The 25,007-nt window shown below is 41.1% G+C and overlaps 1 protein-coding gene across 1 annotated transcript in view; it reads right to left on the bottom strand.

Annotated features, from left to right (window-relative positions):
* The window catches only part of zfand2a (zinc finger, AN1-type domain 2A), a 42,497-nt gene that overhangs the window by 4,691 nt on the left and 12,799 nt on the right, over positions 1–25,007 (bottom strand). Inside the window, exons 2-8 of the mRNA XM_048552543.2 lie at positions 19,261–19,390; positions 14,711–14,805; positions 14,009–14,140; positions 11,081–11,232; positions 4,008–4,130; positions 1,977–2,037; positions 143–213 (exon numbers count right to left, since the gene is read on the bottom strand). Of these exons, the coding sequence (XP_048408500.1) occupies positions 143–213; positions 1,977–2,037; positions 4,008–4,130; positions 11,081–11,232; positions 14,009–14,140; positions 14,711–14,805; positions 19,261–19,315 (689 nt within the window). The 5' untranslated portion in view covers positions 19,316–19,390. The remainder of the gene's footprint in view (positions 1–142; positions 214–1,976; positions 2,038–4,007; positions 4,131–11,080; positions 11,233–14,008; positions 14,141–14,710; positions 14,806–19,260; positions 19,391–25,007) is intronic.

Genomic DNA, 25,007 nt, shown 5'->3' with positions numbered 1-25,007 from the left:
GAATAATATGAAATTGAGAAACAGAACCTGACAGCTTTATGAATAAGCCTAAACCAAAACTTTCAACAACTCTCATCAATTAAAATTCCCAAGAGGTGGGCAGTAATAGATCTCAAAAAGCCCCCAGAGCTTTGCTTTTTACCTGGGAGGTGCATTCCTTGAAGTTTCAGCTAATGATCTCTCCAAAGCTCTTTGCAGGGCTTGCTCTTCACTCTTCCAAAAAAGAAAAATTTCACTCACAATAACACTAGTTTATTTTCTTATTGAGATACAGATTTAGTGCACGGTATTCCATGCAAGTTCTACAGCTTCGTCATAATATAGGCGAATCAGAACTGAATTTCTTTATTAAGGCAAGTACTTAAAAAATGGTCTGCATTTACTGCTGGAGTTTTCAAAGCCATATGAATTATAAAACTGCTTACAAGTCAATTCCATTATTTTCCCAATTTACTTGTACTGTGGGCTGATCCAGTGACCACTGAACTGTGCATATTATATGCATGCAGTTAGCACAAATTTTGCAATCTGCTTTGATCTCTATTGATGTCTTGGGGAAAATTGAGAAAGGTCAGTAACAATGAAAGCACAAAGCTGGCCTGCACAAAATGGACTGAGTTTCATCTGTCCACAGCCTGATCTGTGGCAGCAAATCTTACATACATGCCCATATCTGCAAATACAGCTGATGATTGCGACTACTTGGAGTCGCTTTTGTTTAAATATTCATTCACAGGATGAGGGTGTCACTGACCAGGCCAGCATTTATTTTCTATCCCTAATTGTCCAAAGGGTAGTTAAGAGTCAACCACATTGCTGTGGGTCTGGAGTTCACATGTAGGCCAGGCTAAGTAAGGACGACAGTTTCCTTCCCTAAAAGGGCACTACCGACCCAGATGGCTTCTTCTGACAATCGACAATTAGGAAAGAAACGCTTGTCTGAGGCAGGTCTTGGCGTGCAACTGTATTTAATGCCAGTTAATTTGCTTCATGTGACAACTTAAAGGGCACTCTTGCAAACAGGGCTCACTATGTAAGTTAAGCTGGATACTGCTCGGGCTGTGCTGGTTACAAGGATCGATTGCACATGTACACTTCTTCATAGCAGATTTTAAAACTACCTGTGACACAACTGTCCATGCCTTTTCAGTGTTCTGATTTAAAGTAGTCCTGGCATCAAATTAATTCACAAGGGACTACATATACCCATAAAATAGCCATGCACTTGTGTTATAAATAAGCTATTTATTCACATGTAGCTGTTACTCTGAGTATAATTCGAAAGGTTTGTAGCAGCTCATTGTCATAATGCCCTTGGCTAGATAACAAACAGCCAGACTACAGAATGACTAAGCACAAAACAATACTGGGTCATTCCTGTTCTGGAAATAGTTCAGCCCATTGTTAGGCCACACTCACAGAGGCATTTTCAAAGAGATCCACCAGATTAGGACATAGCCTAGAAACTGAAGCTCCCACCTAATATCAGATTCAAACCCACTGCAATTTCGCCTGACATCAACAAGCATGCCAAGGTTCAGGAATAAAATACAGACACAGATCAGTATCTTCAGGTGGAAAAGTTAATGTTTTGGGAGTGTGAGCATATTTCAAGAAGGAGTCTTGCTGTGGATTTTTCTGATTGCCAAGACTGATACTAGGTCTTTTAGAACTCCACTCTACTGATAAAGTGTGGCATATGTTTTTACCTAAATACACACTATTAATTCAGGTTGCACCTACATTTCCAACATGAGAATCATGTTCTTGTCAGGCGCTACAAGGCAATGTATTGGGGCCAGTGATGCTGTTCAGTAAAGTTCAGAAGTTTCTGAATGTCCTTTCAATGATTTTCACCAATTTTCTCTTTAAGCAACAGGTATCTAACGAAATGTACCCAATCACGATATCACCAGAACACAAACATCCTGCTCTCATTGCTTTAAAAAGTTAATCGCACACTGCTTCGGACTTACCAATCCTCCTTGCAGGGATGCAGATGGAGGGACAGGTCTCTGTGATGATCTTGGTGGGTTACTGTGATTAAAACAAAAGCAAGAATCAATCAATTTCTCACCTCAAAGGCAACTGGTTTCCAAAAGTAACACCAACTAACTTCAGACATGACCCAGTGTCGCCTCTATAAATTCTCCCCTGTCATTATTGTCTACTGCAGGACCAAGTCAGACCATTCTGGAAAGTCCCAAGCTTGATCTGTGATGAACAGCTGATATAAGATAGGACTGCAGTTGTAAGTCCATAAATACCCATCAATATTCTTTAACTGGGAAAGGGTGGAATGTGAGATACAGTGCAACAAGACAAATAACAGTCAGCAGCCTACGAGTCACATGCAAACGTATGAACTCTGCATGACTTTGAACAAAATATCCAATGATCCAGCAACTGCATTCAAAATACAGAACTGTCTGCACAACAGGCATTGAATTTGAAAAGATATTGGAAGAATCCATTGGTCATCATTCCCATTATGTGAAGGTAGATGGGAAATAAGTGGACAGCAAGTATTTCAGCATACTGGAAACATGATTTAGCAGGCAAATAAGCGACAATATTTGGTTAAGTCCATTAATTATTTATCTATAGGGAAATGACGTTGATATTAGGAATGAGAAGCACATATTGCTACAAGTTTGTTCCCCAACATTTTGTGAAGAAATTTAAATGTAAAACAAATCTGCATTTGAAAAGTGCTTTTCACAACTGACATCTCAAAATACTTCACAGCCACGAAGTACTTATTTTTTAAGTATAGTCACTTTTAGAGTGGGAAGAGTGGCAACCAACTTGCACTCAGCAAACTAGGGAAATAACCTAATAAACCTTACGTTGATTTAGAGATAAATATTAACCAGGGCACCAGGGATAATTTCAATGCTCTTCTTCGAAGTAGTGATATAGGATGGTCCACATGTATCCGGGCAGGCAAATGAGGCCTCAGTTTAATGTGTCACCTGAAACATGGCAACTCCAAATGCGCATTCCTCCCTCAGTACTTTACTGGAATGTCAGGCCAGAGTTGTGCGTTCAGGCCTTGGAGTGGGACTTGAACTTGGCACTTTGTGACTCAGAGGCAAGATTGAAGATATTTGAAGACGACTGTGTGTATGGCCTAAAAAAACAGGCTGAATTGTTTCCACCTGGAACAGCAATGATCCAGTATTTTTTTTCTGGTCATTCAGTAGCCTGGCTGTTTATTTCAGTTAGCCACAAGAATATAGCAAAACGTCCAAATACACTTTATAAGGCAGTTGACAAAATTTGATATCAGACATATTAGGAAACTTTGGCCAAATTAGTTTTAAAAAGAATCATAATAGCAAATGAAAGGGTAGTCCCAGAGTTGAGAACCCATGTAATAAAAGACAAGTCTGTCAACGTTGGAGTGGTTAAAATTGGGAATCAGAATGAATCAGATGAGCGGTACAAATCCTACAGCTGTAGGATGCTATCGACGTAGAAATGAATTAAACTTAAATCTCTCTACTTGGTCTAGCTTATGGTATCACATTGTCAAAGCATTTACAATAAGAAGTAATGGTTTCTAAAAACATCAGCATCATTTGCAGTCTGTTAGCAGGTAATTATGAAATGACGTTCAAGGCCCAGAAGCATAATGCCGTAGTTCTCTCAGGCAGGTAAACGCGGGATTGCAAACAGCAAGGGCAACAGAAGATGTTCAGTCAGATTTCAAAACCTCTTTCCACAAAGAAAGGAAAATAAGTGGCTCACTTACAACACTCCTCTTTTACAGGCAAGTGGATAACTGCTGAGGTAATGCCTTTGAGTAACACCTGCACAAACAAATGTTTCCTACAGGTGCGAACCTGAACAGGAGTTGGTCATTCAGGCCCTCAAACATGCTCTGCCATTCAAATTCATTATGGTTGAGCTATATCCACTTTGGTTGCATATTCTTTGTTTTTCATACCCAGCTAAAAAGTAATCAACCTGAGTCAATTCAGTACACAGTGTGTTGACCATACCTATTATAATGTGAGTGTACTGCTGCATTAAATCCATTCGGCCGACTGCTAGATGCCTCTTTGCTTGTAGATGGCGTTGCATTGGATTTCAAAGTCCCCTGTGCTCTCATAATTGCAGCATTACTTTAAAAACAAAAAAGTTAAATTACAGTATTATTGCTTTTAGAGCCATGTTGCTTTAACACATGGTCACATGCATTCTAGCAGAAGCAAGCTAGAAGTCAGAAACAACCTTTATTTATAACTGCCAGTTTAATCTGGAGCTGTTACATAGACCTCCATGAAAGTTTCAAGTAAACTAATCTGTGCTACTTACTCTGCGCTGCTTACAAATAACACAAGAAATATAACAGGGTAATCAGTAGTGATTTCTCTTATAAAGCAATGTAGTGATCGACTTTGAAAACTGCTGAAAAAGGCCTCAGACAGAGTCGAAGTATTGCTGAAATTACACTTACACCAGGGCCCAGCACAAACTAAAATAATGACAGAAATTCAGTGCTTCATTTAAGAGCTGTTGGCTGCAACTAAACTTAAGAAAATAAACGAAACACAGCACCTACATTGCTGAATCTCCACACATGGTAACCTTATTGCAACAAGATTGCTATAAATCCCCTAGTCGTGAACAGCATTTGCAAAGTCAGGAATATCAAAGAGGACTATCAAATTTTCTAGCATGAATTGAAAAGCCACATACATCCTATTAAAATCGGCTCTTTAAACAAAGAATAGAACTATGCTTTTCAAATTTAGCAATTACAGAATCAGGTTGAAAAAAAGGTCACTGGAAATGCATCGAGTCAACAATTCAGACCTGTCTCAAGAAGACCTGGGAAATCCCAAGCTAAGGGAAATGCTAGAAGATCAGCTTCATACTTAAGTAAACTTTAAAATTCATCGTCTAGAGCTGGTGTCTCACAGGAAACGGTCATAAGGGTCAACTAATCAGTTTGTCAGTGACAAGGCAAGAACTGAGTTTTCAGAGGCAAAGGAATCTGGGAGAAATAACAAAGCTAGTCAAATCTTCAATGTCTGTCAAAATTTTCGAAAAGGACCCGTTGTTAAAAAAAAAGTCATGATATTGACATAACAAGGTGCATAGCTGGATGAACACAGCAGGCCAAGCAGCATCAGAGGAGCAGGAAAACCGATGTTTCAGGTCTGGACCCTTCTTCAGAAATAGGGGAGAGGAAGGGGAATCTATTGAAAGGGATTATGTTTTGGTTATTATTGCAGAGAGAAGTGCGAGGGATGAGATTATGAAGAAGGTTCAGACCCGAAACGTCAGCTTTCCTGCTCCTCTGATGCTACTTGGCCTGCTGTATTCGTCCAGCTCTACACCTGGTTATCTCAGATTCTCCAGCATCGGCAGTTCCCACTATCTCTCACAACATTGACATATTGCTTAAGAATGATAGAAAATAAAAAAGTCTTTATAGCCAGACAACAACATCTGCAAGCATTAAGTGCAATAATCAGAAGTGGCACAATAGGTCGGATGCAGAAAGCAATCAGGCTGTGCAAAGTGCAGTCTGTTGCACCAAACATGTCCTACACATCAATACATTTGTAAGTCATGCAAGCAAAAGGATGTGATCAAACACAAGTAGGAGCAGCGTCCTGAGAGAAACAGGGGATGCACCAGAGACTTGTATAAATGCAATCATGTTCTTGCAGTTAGCAGCAAGTCTGACCAGGGTAAGGATTTACAATAAAAGAACTTCTGACCAGAAGGTGAAGAGGAACATAATGAAAGTGTAACACTGCGCAGATGAAATCAAACTTAAGCATCTTTCACTGGTAACATCATATGTCTGGAAAAAAACTGGCAAGCACTCACTTAAAACCAAAGGCGATAAGGGAGCACTGAAATTATTTGGTACAAACACCTAGACTTTTAGTAAAAGTACAAGGCCAAGACTTGAATGTCTGCTACAAACTTAGTATCAAAATGGTTACCTTGAACACATTGAGTAGAGTGCCAAATTTTAAATCCCTTTGTTTTACATACAGACAGTATAGGAAGCGATATGGAAGGTCAACTGGATAAATCTTGATCAGCACAAATGCAGTCAACTTCAGGAACAACTAATGATCCACAAATAAAGGCATTATGGAAAGTTATCACAAAAAGATAGCCTGATGTAATAAAAGAGGTCCCCCACACACACACACTTTTAGCTGTAAGACATAAACTATGTATCTCAAGAGGCAAAATGTTTAAAGGGAAACAACAGTGTGTACTCAAAAGTACTTTGACAGAAGATACTGACACAAATACCTCAAGGACAAGAGCATAGCATTGGTCAGGGATTAACAATGGCAGTGAAGACAATGAGGATATGCCAGTCATGCCAGAGCCACCAACCACAGCAACACAAAGAACCTCTACACCCTCTTGTGATTCCATTAGTCCCCTGGCCCACAGCCACTACACATTTAGTTACTTAATATGGTGATAGCTTTTCATTCCAGCCACTGACTACTTTATTGATTTTAATTGTCAATTAAAGTTTTGAGCTGCATACGACAGACATAATGAATACAATAGTCAGTTCCGCTGAAGATATGATACATGAAAATAGGTTACAGTATACAGGCAGATCTTTCAAGCACGCGTGTGTCAATTGGGGCAAAAACCATGGACACCCTCTCCACATTATTCCAAATCGAATGGTTTGCATTGATAAAGCAATTATAAAATTCAGGGTGACAAAACAAGATTTTTGTATTGCTCTGTACACCTAACAGCTACGCCTGTTAAACCAATGTTCCCTTTAAGCAGCACACACACACAGACAGAGCTGCTCCAGAGTTTTGCAATGGGTAGCGCCTAGCGCCACAATATGCTGCTGTGCATGGACCCTCAGAGGCCTGAGCAGCCAGTAAGAGAATTACGGGAAGTACTGTTTTCAATGCAAGCTTACCGTCACTAACTGAGATCATGTTTAGGTGGTTTTAGGACAACCTTGCTGAGCCATCACCTGTCGAATTCCTCAGAGACACAGGACAAACTTCTTGATTAACAAGGCAGCATGAAAACGGTGCATGACTGAAATTCAGGTGTGGAACCATCCTGCCTAACTGATGTGCAGGATAGAAGGTCAGATTCACAGATCCCACACAGAGAACCTAGCTATCCGTAGACGTATGGAAAGTATGTAGTCAGCCTAGATCCTACGAAGGCTCAACACTGAAGTAGCAACATTGAGGAACAGAAGCCAACTCAAGGAGTTGCAAAATATTCCAAATGTGCATAAAACACAAAAATAAGTTTGAATAATAGAGCATGAAAGATCATCACAACAATCAACAGGTTAACATGCAAAAATCCAACACACTTACACCTAAGTGTAAAATCTAGACCTCTATAAATGATACCATTACAAGATCAGAAAGGACTGTCAAACAACCTATACATTATAAAGACAATTAGATTCAAATTTTTCAATGATTGCTTCATTGTAAACAGTTTTGAAACTACGCTAATCTACACACATTCATTCACAGTGTGCAATTTTAGAAAACAAGTCAGATGTTGTGTCATTGCTTCAAGAGCTGTGTTTATTTGGCAGTTATAGTGCCTCCACCTCTGGGCCAGGAAGTCCGGACTCAGGTCCTACCTATCTCCGAGGTGGGTCATAATGTACCTGAAGAGGGTAATTAAAATTTTTTTTTTAAAACTTTCTTTAAGATCTGCACAGGTTAATGAGACAAGGGCCCTGATAAAACATGAATTTCCCATGCAATTTAAGGAAAGCATCCTCAAGTCCTGACGTTTACAAAATACCTTAGTGCAAATTACAGACAGATTATAAAATAATCCAGTATCAGAATTTTTCAATTAAACTGTTTCCAAGTTATTTAATCAGTGTGACTTACCAATACAACAATAAAAAAAGTCAAAATAACATTTACAGTACTTAGCACATTAAAAATTCAGTTGTCACAATTGCTGCTTTAGCTTCAACTAGAACACTTGTTAGAAGTCAGAATACAGGTGCCAAACAGCACGAAATACAAATGTCATTTCCTTTTTTGGTGTAAGTAGTCACTGTAGATGGAGAGATACATTTCACATTAAAGCTGCAGACTGAATTGTGTAATTCAATGCTAGGGATCTACAGCCTGACCCCATTTCACAGAAGATATTCACATCATACAAAAAGATTCCAGCTCTCATAAAAACAGATCTTCCAGCATTTGCGTTTCCCCTCAACCAGTGTAGAATTCCAGGCCCTCTTCAGCTGATGTTTTCCATATTTTTCCCCTAATTTTATTCCTGTGTCGTTTGTTATTGAATTAATTATCCAGTTCTTTTTGGAAAGCAACAGTCAATTTGGCTTTGATTATTTATGGCTGAATAATGGTTTCTGATGCAGTTCATGGCATAAAAGAGATGGCAAACACCATTATGTTTGGACACTGTATACTAAAATCAAATATTCTTACTTCAACAAAGACCTGATTCAATATAATACACTAACTCGATGTACACACCTAAGCTGTAACAGAGTAGCCAAAGGAAAGTATACAATAAAAAGATTCAACATGAAGCTACTGAGTCAAATGGCAAAATAAGTCCATACTAAACAGATACTGCTGTGCTTCTAGATTAACTGAACTATTGCTAAGAGATGTCATTTCTGAGGGTAACACCCTTCAGAGCTGTTGCCAATTGAAATCGATTTAACTACATCATCTCATAACCTGAGTTACTCATCGAGTCCAAGAGAAAAGCAAAAACTCTGAATGGGAGATTAAAACAAACCTAGGACTGTCATGCAGCAGAGCTAAAAGATAAGATTGTTATTTAAAGAGAAAAGGGTACACTTTTAGCAGAAACAATTCCAACCCTAACTACACATCTCTTAGCAACTACCAACTAATTATTAACAGCAGATCTCAGGGACAAGAAGTGTTAAGGGATAGGGGGCTATAAGCAAATTCACCCTCAAAAGTCCATGCAAATCAGTGATGATATGACAGTCAAGAGAAATTTTACCCAAGTTCATGAGATACACAATGTGAAGAACTGCTGCTTCAATTTCAGATTCTGTATCTCCAATGTTCACTGGCTCAGCTCATCCAACCACAGGTTTGTTCTCAGCCACTCTTGCTGTCCCTCAAGAGACAGAATCTATCATTAGAAAAACAAAGACAGGATAGAGGAAACCTGTGATTGGGGAGCTAGAGTGGTTATTCTAAATGGTCCCATTGTCTCTAACATGTTGAACACAGCCGCACAACCACCAAGATGAGGGTCAACAGGTTAGCATCTAGCAGCAACTGGCCTCACTCAACAAAACTCATCCAAGGTCAGCAGCTGCAGAACTTGAGCTGGGTCTGGGACCTAACTCAGGTTCAGGGGACGGACAGTACAAAATCACAGATGTGGGTGAAGGAAGTGAAATAGCAGCAGCAACAGAAGTAGCTGGAGAAACAGTAGTCATCTGAATGAACTCTACCGTGTGGCAATCAGTTTCTTTAAACATGTAGACCTTTGTCTCTGCACAGACATTCTCAAGAGAACAATTGATTGTGACTGGCAATGCATAGCAGGAGTATTGCTACATTCAGAAATAAGGCTGCTTGGAAGATTTACTGCATAAAACTGAGGGAAATTAAGAGTGGTACAAGCAACATTCTATCTCATGGAAGGTGTGGGTGCTTGGTGAATTAATGATGGCGCTACTACCTACAATGGCGCTAGTGTTTTTTTGCCGAGCTTTTAGTTTTGTATTTTACTTAAATTGAATGCATAATATTATGGCTTTAAGAGGAGTATTTTGACCTGACTTTTCATTTGAAGAGAGGCTTTAAGGCAGAGGTGCCTGGACTGAAGATTAGCCTGTGAGACAATCTATTTTCCTGAATTTGCCTTTGACCAGGGTGTGTTTATGGGATGTTACTATATTGGAATAGTTATTATTTAGTAGTGAAATAACTATTACTCTGTTAAGTGTTCCAATAAGTTAAGCTATTCCAATTTCTTCTTTCTGTTGTTGTATTTTAACTGTAGTGTATAAATAAAGTGTGTTCAACTTAAAATCTGGTAGTTTGACCAAGCGAATTGCATCCGGAATGCAACCCTTTGCATTTGCTTTGAAAACAAGAATGAGTTATGATCTAGGCTGTATTCTTAATACATTTTGAGGGGGTTTGGTCTGGGCCATAAGATGTAAGCTTACTTAAATTTAGTTTCTGGCTTTAACGTAAGATCCTTAATAATTCATTAATAATGAGTTTGAAAAATTGGGTAAAAACAGAAAATTTCAATAATAGTGTGGAGCTGGAGGATCACAACAAGCCAGGCAGCATCAAGAGGAGCAGGAAAGTTGATGGTCCAGGTCAGGACCCTTCATCAGAAAAATCCCTTTTTTTTTTCCCGAAGAAAGGTCCCAACCTGAAACGTCAGCTTCCCTGCTCCTCTGATGCTGCCTAGCCAAATGTATTCCTCCAGCTCCACACTATGTTATTTCTGACTCCAGCATCGGTAGTTCTTACTATCTCTCATTTTCAATAAATTATCTTCTGCCAAGGAGTTAGAATTCTCATTTTGGAAACTAAGTATTGAAGATTTATTTATAATAAATTAAGAAAAACACCCTTCTATTGCATTTCAAGTTAAAGTATTTATCACATATACACACCCTCCCACAGGGTTTTTAAATACACAGAGAGTATCTGGTATTTGAGCTCCCCTATCTAAAGAGGGAAATCTTAAAAGGATCTACACAAATACAGACAGAAATGTTATTACCTGACTGCATCACCTAATATAAAAGTTATTGAGAATGGAAAAGCTAGCTCTTAAGAAGTCTTAAGCACCCTCAACAAAAAAGTATTTCTTTAGTTACCCCTGACAATTCGTGTCATCATACCAGATCAACAGTTCATTTGATGAGGAAAGACACACTGTATAAATTTTGCATGATAATGCCTGCAAGCATTAAACTATATTTTGGAGCACAACGAATGCCACTTCACAGAATTACCAGTATTCCTTTTTATTTCCTTTCTCCACTGAAGCATGGTATTGGCAAAAGCTTTGCTTTGCATTTCCTTACCCTGCTTTGGAGAGACGTTGTCCATCAGCCTTGCATTCATGATCCAAAGGGTGTCTATGCTTTAAGCAGAAGTTTAAGTGACATTGGTCACATGTCACTTTGATCATCTCTTTCTGTTTGCAACCAGTCTTCGAGCACCTGTTTGTAAAAATCTGAAACACATTCATTTGTGAGACAACTGAATTAGCAGGAGATCACAACTGCTCCTGACTACACAGAATACATAGCTGATCCTTGGTACAAAATGGCAGCAATGGCTACAATCGAAAGCCAGCATGCTGAAATAAACAATGGGACTTCTTGCTTCACAGGATAAAGATTTTCTTGATTTGGCATTTGGAGAGTAACAGTCCAACAGCAGAAAGGTCAGCTTTGGTATTCAAACTCAAGATGTCCAAAAACCTAACATCACTAGAATGATTTGGGCTGAGAAGCTAGAGATTGAGAAGAAAGGTTAATGCATATTTTAAAGTTATTGTTTTTCTCCTCCTAACTAGCCCCCATCGCCCTAAATTGTACCCAGATTTTAGTTTATTTTGGATACCTTCAGATCTATCACTTTTGCAAGCAAATGACTTACACCCATCATACCAATATAACTCTAGTGGAAAGGCACTACAAATTAGGAGCAAGTACCCGTTCTCAGTCTCTTTGGTTGGTGAGAGAGATCCAGATTTCACACCAGTGAGTCATCATTGGAAAGCAAAGTATACATATGCTGATTCATCAGCACCATTTTGGAAATGTTATTGCAGTTACACATACATTCACATACAGGATACACAAAATACATCAGCTGATGTAATGCTGAAACATACAGACAAGACAGATATTAGTTTTGGCCACAGATAACTCATCGAAATGAGGATAATTCACATATTTGCCTCACAACAAGGCAACTCGACGACAGCAAATTTTTCACAATTAGGTTTCAACCTGTCCTCAAGGAAGATCCACATATTGTTGTAAAGCAACCAGGAGCAATGGTTCTGCTTTAGTCTGGCCATCTTAATATGAGTGGGAGTCAAGCTAACCGAAGCATAAGAAAACTCAGCCAGACCAGGGAAAATCATCTGGTTTAGTTGGCACATATAGTTCCATTATGGATAAGATAAACCCAGCAAATGGCAAGCTTGTTCCACTGCTATGCATAATGTCAGCTGATCCAAAAAGACAACAGTGGGTTGCTCTAATTGGCATGCAGAATTCCTGCCCTACATTTTTAGGGTTGGGGTGACTGAACCCAAACAACCAGAATTCCTGCATTCCATCCTTTGCCGATTTTTTTTCTAATCAACCCGTTCAAAGATGTTACTACATACTTTTGGAGCAGGTGGGACATCAACCCAGGCCTCCCGGTTCAAGGGGTAAGGGCAAAACAACTGTGTACCATAAAACAGCTCCCGCCATTCAATTTTTAATCTAGTATGCTGTTGTGGAAGGACGTGCCCATCAAGTGAGAACAAGATTAGCCCCAGAGTTTTGTGAATTAAGATAAAATATAACAAAAACTGACATTTAAATGACGTATTTTGCAACATCTGAATATGTTACATTATGAATGATGTTACAAGTGCTTCACATTGAAGAACCTTTGAGGTACAGTCACTACAATAATGCAGGAAGTGCTGTGCCATAGTTTGTTGCTTCAAAGTCCCACAAATATCAGTGAGATTAATGACTAGACAAACTTTAATTTTTAAGCTGACAGTTCGGGCCTAGACCCTTCTTCAGAAATGGGGTTCTGAAATAAATAGGGCAAGAGGGGGAGGTGGATAGGAGGTGGATAAAGGAGAAGATAAGTGAAGAGGAGACAGACAGGACAAAGAGGTGGAGATGGAGCCAGTAAAGGTGAGTGTAGGTGGGGAGTCAGGGAGGGGATAGGTCCGTCCAGGGAGGTCAGGTCAAGGGGGCGGGATGAGGCTAGTAGGTAGGAGATGGGAGTGGGGCTTGGGGTGGGAGGAAGGGATAGGTGGGAGGAAGGACAGGTTAGGGAGGCGGGGACAAGCTGGGATGGCTTTGGGATGCAGTTCAGAGGGGAGATTTTGAAGCTTGTGAAGTCCACATTGATACCAGTAGGTGTTCCGCAAAGTGATCCCCCAGGCTCTCTCTCGCACTAAACAACTGCACCTCCCAGTCGCAAACGATTTCAACTCTCCCTCCCACTCCTTTGATGACATGACTATCCTGGGCCTCCTGCAGTGCCACAACAATGCCACCCGAAGGTTGCAGGAACAGCAACTCATTCCACTTGGGAACCCTGCAGTCCAATGGTATCAATGTGGATTTCACAAGCTTCAAAATCTTCCCTCCCCCAACTGCATCCCCAGCTTGTCCCCGCCTCCCTAACCAGTCCTCCCACCTATCCCCTCCTCCCATCTCAAGCCCCACCCCATCTCCTCCCTACTAGCCTCATCCCGCCCCCTTGACCTGTCCATCCTCCCTGGACTGACCTATCCCCTCCCTAACTCCCCACCTATGCCCACCTTTACTGACTCCATCCCGGCCTCTTTGACCTGTCTGTCTCCTCTCCACCTATCTTCTCCTTTATCCATCTTCTATCCACCTCCCCCTTTCGCCTTTTTTATTTCAGAACCCCCTTCCTCTCTCCCATTTCTGAAGAAGGGGCTAGGCCCGAAACATCAGCTTTCCCGCTCCTCTGATGCTGCTTGGCCTGCTGTGTTCATCCAGCTCTATGCCTTGTTATCGCTGTGTACTCAGGATTGGGACTGACTTTATCTCACAAACGTTTGACTAAGGGTGTGTTATCAACTGAGCCATAGCTGACAACTTACAAGCGACCCAAGCTCTCTGATGAAGAACGGCACCTTCTATATCACACTGGGTAACGAGCAGTATCATTGCACCATACATCAGCTCGAGATGGGAAAACAAAAGGGAAAGAAAAGAGGAAATACATGGACTTACCTTACGCTTTTTCTGAGCAGGGTCAGATTTACACTCTCTGTCAATATGTTCACCAACCCGGATGTCTGGCATTTCTCCCCTTCTGACAGGAACAGGTGTGTTACACAGCGGACACACAGGTACCTGTATGTCCTGGAAATAATCGAGTGAACATTAAGTATAGCGAAAAAAAACTTGCCCTTTCAATCAAAAGCCATGGGTGGTGATACATTGTGTTCTTTCTTTGTGACCACATCAAAATCCCAAAATTCCCTAACTATCCAGGGAACATGAGATGACAAGCATAACCTGCCCTTATTCTATGCGTGTATGTGCCCAATCTCCTAATAACAATTTCCAGGAATGAAACATACACCTCAGCTAGATCTGCGGCTTCATTTATGAACCAGTGCTAAAGTTCAATCAAAACATGGAAAATGGATACATATAATTTCTGTAACAGACTGTCTAGCTCACAGGAAGAATTATTTGGCAATATACAAGAGGGCTGCCGGAACCCATGGTTGCAACTCCAGCAGGGGTCAGGAAATTAAAATGTGAGGAAACTGAAAAAAAAGCCAAAAAGTTTATCTTGCATTTTCTGAACTTATTCCAAAGCGAACAGCCCTCATTCAAGTTGGGACATGTCAGATTTCAAATTAACATACATTCCATTGTCACACATAAAACATACAAAGCACATAGTTAAAAATGGTACAGAACCTTTTTATAGGACGATGTACACTTGTGCTGCTCATAATTGATGTGATCCTTGCAGAAGATTTGTGAACATGCATCACATTTCATGGGAAGAAAATCTGAAAGACACAAGAAGGTCCTTAGCAGGTCTAAAGTAATGACAGGAAGAAACTGATTAGGCACATGAAAGGTACTACATAAATACAACTTTAACAGAACAGATTTTTATACAATAAAACATTCCAAAGTTCACTTACCCGGTAAAAATTAACATTGAGTGAGGAGATGAGATAATAAGACATATAACAAAACATGTGAACAAGGAGGTCGGTTTTAAAGTGTGCCTTAAACAAGTAGACAGATGCAAAGTTCCAGAAGAGAATTCCAGCTATGGTGGGACAAAAAGTGCTGGAAACACAAAAAGACCAGTTAAAAGGTTGGACTTGTTAAGCTTTTATCCTTTGTGGTTCAGAAGATTAAGATGCAATTTGATTGAATAGTACAAGTTCCAGAAAGGACTTGACTGGGTAGATGTCGACAGGATGTTTCCTCTTATGGGTGAATTGAAAACTGGGAGTCACTGTTTAAAAATCAGGATGCATCCACTAAAAATGGAGATGGGCCAATTTTCTTTCCTCAGAAGGTCATGATTCCTTATAACTCTCTTCTTGAAAAGGTGATGGATGCAGAGTCGTTGAATATTTTTAAGACAGAAGTAAATAGATCTTGTATAGAAAGGTGCTTAAATACCATCATGGGTAGGCAGAGACGTGAAATTTGATGTCAAAATCAAATCAGCTATGATTTTATTGAATGACTGAACAGGCAGAAGGGCTGAACAGCCTAGTCCTACTCCTGGCTCTTTTGACCATAATGCAGAGTCTTTGGAGAGCTGCAACTCTGGGCAAGGTTAAAGAAAAAGGAAGGATCAAGGCCATTGAAAAATTTAATCACAAGAATAACTGTAAAAGCAAAGCATTGGTAGACCTGTAGCCCAATGTTAATTGGTGAGCAAAGGCCACAGGTAAACAAACATGGCATGGATTAGCATTCAGCAGAGTTTTGGAGCTTTGCGCATGGTGGAAAACGGGAAGCCAGCCATTCAGAAATCCATAGGAATTGACAGACTATATGTAACAAAGGTATGGTGGAGGGCATCAGCACTAGACATGCTGAGACGGGAATCAGTACAGGTGACGCCGGAGGGAGAGGCAGGCAGTCTTTGTAATGGAGAGGATATAGGGCCAGAGCTCAGCAAAAGATCAGAAAGGGCAAAGTTGCAAAGGGTTTGAATCAGCATAAAACAATTTCAGAAAGTATGGCCACAAACTTGTTCAACAGAAATGGGGTGTTGCAACAAGCTGCCTTTAAAATGCCATGGGCAGTTTTAGTCTCCATATTTAAGCAAGGAAATAGTTTCATTGCAAGTGGCAGAGGGAAGGCTCATTTGACTGGACCGGAGGATTGAATGGATGTCCCATGATGAGCGGGTGAGTTGATTATGCCTACCTTCTCTAGAATTGAGGAAAGAAGTCATCAAATCAAAACCTAAAAGATTTAGAATGGACTTCAAGCTACGTCCCTCACGCTTGCCATCACCATCCGAGGAAGAAGGCTCTCACTGTCCACCCTATCTAATCCTCTGATCATCTCGTATGCCACTATTAAGTAACCTCTTAACCTTCTTCTCTCTAAAGAAACAGCCTCAAGTCCCTCAGCCTTTCTTCATAAGACCTTCCCTCCATACCAGGCAACATCCTGGTAAATCTCCTCTTCTCCCTTTTCAATACTTCCACATCCTTTCTATAATGAGGCAACCAGAACTGTACACAATACTCCAAGTGCGGCCGCACCAGAGTTTTGTACAGCTGCAACATCACCTCATGGCTCCGAAACTCAATCCATCTACCAATAAAATCTAACACACTATACGCCTTCTTAACAACCCTATCAACCAGGGTGGCAACTTTCAGGGGTCTATGCACATGGGCACCGAGATCTTTCTGCTCATCCACAATACCAAGAATCTTACCATTAGCCCAGTACTCTGTATTCCCGTTACTCCTTCCAAAGTGAATCACCTCTCACTCTTCCACATTAAACTCCATTTGCCACCTCTCAGCCCAGCTCTGCAGCTTATCTATTCACTCTGTAACCTGCAACATCCTTCCACACCATCCACAACTCCACCGACTTTCGTGTCATCTGCAAATTTACTGACCCATCCTTCTACGCCCTCATCCAGGTCATTTATAAAAATGACAAACAGCAGTGGCCCCAGAACAGATCCTTGAGGTACACCACTAGTAAGTGAACCCCAGGATGAATATTTCCCATCAACCACCACCCTCTGTTTTCTCACAGCTAGCCAATTTCTGATCCAAACAGCTAAATCACCCTCAATCCATATTTTCTGCAATAACGAACCGTGGGGAGCCTTATCAAACGCTTTACTGAAATCCATATATACCACATCAACCACTTTACCCTCATCCAGCTGTTTGGTCACCTTTTCAAAGAATTCTAAGGTTTGTGAGACACAACCTACACTTCACAAAACTGTGTTGACTATCCCTAATCAAATTATTCCTTTCTAGATGATTCTAAATCCTATCTCTTATAATCCTTTCCAACAGTTTACCCACAACCGAAGTAAGGCTCACTGGTCTATAATTACCAGAGTTGTCTCTACTCCCCTTCTTGAACCAGGGGACAACATTTGCTATCCTCCAGTCTTCTGGCACTATTCCTGTAGATAATGATGACATAAAGATCAAAGCCAAAGGCTCTGCAATCTCCTACCTAGCTTCCCAGAGAATCCTAGGATAAATCCTATCCGGCCCAGGGGACTTCTCTATTTTCATACTTTCCAGAATTGCTAACACCTCCTCCTTATGAACCTCAATCCCGTCCAGTCTAATAGCCTGGATCTCAGTATTCTCCTTGACAACATTGTCTTTTTCATGTGTGAATACTGATGAAAGATATTCGTTTAGCGCCTCTCCTATCTCTTTGAACTCCATGCATAACTTCCCACTACTGTCCTTGACTGGCCCTAATCTTACTCTTGTCATTCTTTTATTCCTGACATACTTATAGAAAACTTTAGGGTTTTCCTTGATCCTACCTGCCAAAGACTTCTCATGACCCCTCCTGGATCTTCTTAGCTCTCTCTGTAGGTCCTTCCTTGCTAACTTGTAACTTTGAAGAGCCCTAACTGAGCCTTCAAGCCTCATCTTTACATAAGCCTCCTTCTTCTTCTTGACAAGAGATTCAACTTTTTTAGTAAACCACGGTTCCCTCACTCGACAACTTCCTCACTGCCTGACAGGTACATACTTATTGAAGAAACGCAGTAGCTGTTTGAACAAGCTTCTGGAGTCAGTCCGTTAGACATAGGAACAGGAGGCAGCCATTTGGCCCATCGATACAACTCCACCATTCAAATCCAAAAAAGATCTAGAACGTCAGTGTTAATGGGAACTGCGGATGCTGGAGTATCCAAGATAACAAAGTGTGGAGCTGGATGAACACAGCAGGCCAAGCAGCATCTCAGCAGCACAATAGCTGACGTTTTGGGCCTAGACCCTTCATCAGAGAGGGGGATGGGGTGAGGGTTCTGGAATAGATAGGGAGAGAGGGGGAGGCGGACCGAAGATGGAGAGAAAAGAAGATAGGTGGAGAGGAGAGTATAGGCGGGGAGGTAGGGAGGGGATAGGTCAGTCCAGGGAAGACAGACAGGTCAAGGAGCTGGGATGAGGTTAGTAGGTAGGAAATGGAGGTGCGGCTTGAGGTGGGAGGAAGGGATGGGTGAGAGGAAGAACAGTTAGGGAGGCAGAGACAGGCTGGGCTGGTTTCGGGATGCAGTGGGGGGAGGGGATGAGCTGGGCTGGTTGTGTGATGCAGTGGGGGGAGGAGACGAACTAGGCTGGTTTTGGGATGCACTGGGGGAAGGGGAGATTTTGAAGCTGGTGAAGTCTACATTGATACCATTGGGCTGCAGGGTTCCCAAGCGGAATATGAGTTGCTGTTCCTGCAACCTTCGGGTGGTATCATTGCGGCACTGCAGGAGGCCCATGATGGACATGTCGTCTAAAGAATGGGGGGGGGAGTTACATCAGAGTGTCAGAAGAAGGGAATGATCACATAGAATCAAGATATGGAGAAACTTCCTCACTCTAAGACTAATGTATCTATGGAGTTCTTTACCTCTGATGGTTGTGGAGGCTCAATCAACAAACATCTAAGGCTGAGATAATGTAATTTTGGTCTCTCAAGGGGAGTGGGAGAGAAACTAAAGAACAGTCATGGTTTTACTGAATGGTAGAATTAGCTCAATTGGCTAAATGGTCTACCCTTGTTCCTAGTTTTATGAGAATTAATTTTTGGAGATGTGAGCGTGGGACAAAAAAGTTAAGAGTTGGAAAATTAAAATTAGACGCAGACGCTTAGGAAAGCTAAACATTAACTTGATGCTTCTCAAATTGATATCTTTCTGTCTTAATCTACTAAGAAAAGGCAGCAGTGAAATGTTCGCAAGATGATCAATACTTTGATAATGATTTCACCCTTACCCAGCCTTTTGCAGGAATTCTCTGAACAATGTTGTCCCAATTCAGGAAACTCCATCTTTGGACATGTATCCAGTCAGTATTATTGCTTAGGCACTGGTGTGTTCAAACCTGACTTTTCTGTTCTTGTTACCTGTGATGGCATACATGAGTTTGATTATTTGAAGTTCTATACACATTGTATTGTGACAACTCGCCACTGTTTGCAGTCAGCAAATGCACCATTGTTATAGAGGCAACATGCATTAATAACTTGGGATGAACGTTGTGACCATTGGGAAGTTTGTCAAGAAGAATTTAAAATTGATTCAAGATTTGAGATCACTTCAGGTTACACAGTGTAAACAAAAACCTGGAACTGTCAGTATTTTGAAGTGTTTGATTTCCACACCTGCTACCACAGGATCATAAGACATGGGGCAGAAATAGGCTATGTCCGTCTGCTCTGCCATTCAAACAGATCACCACTGATCTGATCGCAACATCACCTTCCTGCCTTATCCCCATCAACCTTAAATACCTTGCTGATTAAAAATCTCTCTATCGCAGCCTTGATTATGCTTAATGACTCAGCCTTAAGCAGCTTTAGTAAGCAATTCTAAAGACTGACTACCCCCAGAGGAAATTTCCCGACACCTGTCTTAATTGGTGGCCCTTGGTCCTATATCTCACACAGAAGGGTTTTGTCTTTGCCTGTAAAATGTTTACTAAACAGTAACTGTCAGTTTAGTAAATAACAGATCAGTACATTGTACTACTGGGTGTTTAGATTTGTGTGAGATCATCACAATTTCAATGAATATGTAACGCTCCATTTAACATTTCCAAATAGACAGAACCTAAAAATAAGTACCTACAATAAATGTGCATTGGTATCTGCATGAATATCAATCTAACAGTTACTGTTATCACCACCCCTGTAATTCTATTTCTGATATGACAGCAAAATGCATACAAGTTACAATATATGGAGGGTAATATCATGCACACTGATCATGAGAAGTCCCAATCTAACTGGAACCATCAAGAAGCAATGGAGTGTACTTAGAGAAAATAGTGCATACTTTGTAATAGCCTATGAAATACATTACAGTTTATCCCTATTCCTCTTAGTCATAATGTGTACTGCAGGAAGAATCCAAGCCACTAGTACTGTAGCATAGCTTTGAGCAAGATGAACACTACTTGTTGTTCCAAAAACCACCCCCATACATGGTGAGACAGAGAAACTGACACACAAAAATATCTGAGAGAATATTCAGAGATAGTAGGAACTGCCGATGCTGGAGAATCTGAGATAACAAGGTGTAGAGCTTGATGAACATAGCAGACCAAGCTGCATCAGAGGAGCAGGAAAGCTGCTGTTTTGGGTCTGGACCCGTCTTCAGAAATTTTCTAAAGAAGGGCCCAGACTCAAAAAGTCAGCTTTCCGGCTCCTCTGATGCTGCTTGGCCTGCTGTGTTCATCAAGCTCTACACCTTGTTATCTCAGTGAGAATATGGTGCTTTCCTACTGATATATGAAGAAGATTAGGCCACTCCGCACTTTCAGCCAACTGTCATTCAATCAGATCATGGCTGATCTGATTTTAATCTCAACTCTACATTCCTGCATGCCCCCAATAATATTCCAATCCCTTGGTAATCAATGTACCTTTGCCTTAAAAACATTGCACAATATATTTCCAAATACATTCGACCCTCTGAGAATTTTTTTTTCTCATCTGTCTTAAATTGGTATCTCTTATTTTTAAACCAAGACTCCTAGTTCTACATTCTCCCACAGGAGGAAACATCCTTTCCACATCCAACAGATTAAGGCCCTTCAAGATTTTCCATGTTTCAATGAAGTCACCTCTAACTCTTCAAAAGTCCAGAGGAGAGAGGCCTAGCACGTCTACCTTATCTTCATAGGAAAATCCGCTCATTCTAAGTGGTAGCATGAGGGGCAATTGCAGGCCTAGACCCTTCAGGACGTGTTTCTTTGCAGGTCTGGGAGAGACAGAGAAGGTCTGAGCTGGGGTAAGGTTGACTGTAGTGCCAGAAGATGCAATTAGTCCTGATGAAGAGTCTAGCCTGAAACATCGACTCTCCTGCTCCTCTGATGCTGCCGGACCTGTTGTGTTCCTCCAGCTCCACACTGTATTCACGCTCATTCTAGTTATTAGTCTCGTAAACATTCTGAATTTCTTTCAACTCATTAACACCTTCAACTAAGTACTGTGGCCAGTTATGTACATGATACTCCAGATTTGGTCTTACCACCTTCCTTGACAAATGAAGTATAACCTCTTTCCTCTTGCATTCAATTCTCCTTGTAATAAAACATAACATTCTTCTAACTTTCCTGACTACCCATTGTACTTGCAAACAAAACTTCATTCAGACACCCAGATTCCTCTGCATATTAGAGCTCTACAATCTCTCACCACTTAGATAATATGCTTTTTTAAAAATTCTTTCTGTCAAAATGGACAATTGCACACATTTCCACATTATACTCCATTTGCCAGATCTTCGCCCAGTCAAACTTTGCAGGCTGCATTTATCCTCTACACAACTCACTTTCCTACTTATCTGTATCTTCACAAAAGTTAGCTACTATACCTTCAGCCCCTTCATTCAAACCAATTTTATAAACTGTGAAGAGTTCAGACACCAGCGGCGCACCATTTGCGTCATCGTACCCCTGAAAAAGACATTTATTCCTACTCTTTGCTTCCTATTAGCCAGCCAATTTTCTATCCATGCCAATTTGTTACCCCCAACACTATGAGCTTTTATTTTCTGTAATGACCATTTATGTGGTGTCTTATCATATGCCTACTGGAAATCATAGTAGAATACACCACTGTTTCTTCTTAATCCATACCACAAGTTGCTTCTTCAAAAGAACTTCATTAACTTTATTGTAATGAGGGACATGACAGGAGACTCTATAGTCAAGGGCAAGACAGACGTTTCTGCAGCTGACAGCAAGACATCAGAATGGTATGCTGCCTCTCTGGTACCAGTTTCAAGGATGTCTCAGAGCGGGTGCAGCATATTCTCAAAAGGCAGCTTGACTAGCAGAAGGTTGTTGTACATTTTTGTACCAACGACTTAAGAGGAGAAAGGGATGAGGTTATGCAGAGAGAATACGGAAATTAAGCAAGAGGTTAAAAAGTAGGTCCTCAACAGTAGCAACATCTGGATTACTAGCACGTGGCACCAGGAGTACAAACAGAATTAGGAGGATAGGGCACATGAATGTGTGGCTGAGGAACTTGTGCAGGGGGCAGGGATCCACATCTTTGAATCACTAGGATCTCTTCTGAGGCAAAAGTGACTTGTATAAGGAGGGTGGGTTGCGTCTGAATTGGAAGGGGTCAAAAACCCTTGCAGGGAGAAAGGAGAAGTCTGAGGCTAGTAGAGAGGAGAAACAAATTAAATAGTCATGGCAGGCAAGAATGAGGTAAGATTGATAAATTAAACTGCATTTATTTCAATGCAAGAGGCCTGACAGATAATGCTGACGAACTCATGGCATGGTTGGGAACATGGGGCTGGGAGATCATAGCTCTTGCAGAAATGTGACTAAGGGAGAAGGAGGACTGGCAGCTTAATGTTTAGGATATAAGATGCTAAAAGAATAGAAAGGGGGTCAAGAGAGGAGGTGGAGTGGCATTTTTGGTTAATGATAACATTACAGCTATACCTCGGGAGCATATTTCTGCAAAGTTATATGGATGAAACTGAGAAATAGGAAAGGGATGACCACTTTTTTTGGGATTGTACAACAGGCCACCTAATAGTCAGCAGGAAATTGACGTGTAAATATATAAGGAGATCTCAGTCATCTGAAGGATATTAGGGTTGTAATGGTAGGGGATTTTAATGTTCCAAACATACAGTGGGACTACCATAGTGTTAAAGGCTTGGATGGAGAGCAATTTGTTAAGTGTGCACAAAAAAAATTTCTTATTTAAAATTACATTTTCGTATGTGGATGGACCTAGTAGAGAGGGAACTAAACTTGGCCTTCCCTTGGCGGCGGCGGTGACATCACGCTCAGTGAAGGAGGTTATCTCAGAGTACAACGGGACCGCAATCAGATCGGCCGAGGAATGGCAAACTGAGTTTAATTTAGATAAATGCGAGGAGGTGCATTTTGGAAAGGCTCACAAGGGCAGGGCTTGTACTGTTAACAGTTGGGTCCTGGGGAATGTTGCCGAACAAAGGAACCTTGGGGTGTGGGTGCACAGTTCCTTGGAAGTGGAGTTGATGGTAGGGTGGTGAAAGCCTTTGACACACTTGCCTTCGTTCCTCAGAACATTGAGTATAGGAGGTGGGACTTCATGGTGTAGCTGTACTGGACATTGGTTAGTCCAATTTTGGAAATTTGCTTCAATTCTAGTATCCCTGCTACAGGAAAGATGTTGTTAAACTTGAAATGGTTCAGAAAAGATTTCCAATCCCGGCAACATCCTTGTAGAGTTTGAGCTTTGTGAGACGCTGAATGGGCTGGGACCTTTTTCCCCTGGAGCGTCAGAGCCTAAGTGGTGACCTTATGGAGATTTATAAAACCCTAAGAGGCATGGATAGTGTGAATAGCTAAGGTCTTCTTCCTCACGATGAGGGAAATTCAAAACTAGAGGGCATAGGTTTAAGATGAGAGGGGAAAAGATTTAGAAGGGCCCTGAGGGGCAACATTTTCACGCAGAGGGTGGTGGGTGTTTGGAACGAGCTGCCAGAGGTAGTAGTGAAGGCTGGTACAACAACAACATTTAAAAGGCATCCGGAAGGGTACATGAATAGGAAGGGTTTAAGAGGGTAAATGCTAGCCAATGGGACTAGATCAGTTTAGGATATCTTGTCGGCATGGAAGAGTTGGACTGAAGGGTCTGTTTCCGTGCTGTATAACTCTATGACCATGGCTCTAAATTAGTTAAATCATCATTTCCCTTTGGCAAAACTGTATTGGTCTGGCTAATGACTTCAAACTTATCCAAGTACACTGTTATAATGTCTTTAATAATAGCTTCTAACATGCTCCCTTTGACAGATATTAAGCTAACTTGCCTCGTTTTGCCTCCCTCCCTTTTTGAATAATTTGATTTATTGTCACGTGTATCTTGTTACAAAATACAGAGGAAAGTGTCGTACAGTGTCGCCACTGTCCAGCGCCATCTTTAAAACACAGAAATAAAACAAGGTAGAACATAAAGGCAGAAAAATGAACAAAGAAAATGTCCAACGTTGCAGTCCTTCTTGTTAAGTGCTCTGTATGGGCCTGGTGGCCAGGCACCGAGTCCCCTTCACTGTGCCTCTGGAATGAAAGTCACCATTCTTTGGTGTCTTCACACCTCCACCAACATAACTGGCACCATCTTGGTTACGCACTCGATTACAAAAACGGAATAAAAAGAAAGCAGAAATAAAGGAAACAAAGCCAAAAGGAATGAAAAGCACCCAGATGTTAAAGTTTTATCTCCAAGCAAGGAACCAAGCCAATCCACAGCCTTGAGTCTCATAAGGAGGTGAGTGTTTGCTACCGCTGATTCTACCAGCTTTGATCTCCTGCTGCCACCGCCAGCTCCAATTATATAACTACTGGTGCCGCAACCAGGTCCCAGAACTTGCTCAGGCCGGGCCAGCTTGCAACCTCCAATCACCAGATCCCGGAACATGTTCGAGAAAAGGAGTTACATTAGTTACTTTTCAATATAAATGAGAAGAACCCTAGGATAAAATTATCAGGACCCAGGTACA

Source organism: Stegostoma tigrinum, chromosome 23 (genome assembly GCF_030684315.1).
Source record: "Stegostoma tigrinum isolate sSteTig4 chromosome 23, sSteTig4.hap1, whole genome shotgun sequence".
Classification (NCBI taxonomy): Eukaryota; Metazoa; Chordata; class Chondrichthyes; order Orectolobiformes; family Stegostomatidae; genus Stegostoma; species Stegostoma tigrinum.
The sequence above is the reverse complement of the archived record's forward strand: the minus strand, read 5'-3'. Positions and strand labels throughout refer to the sequence as shown.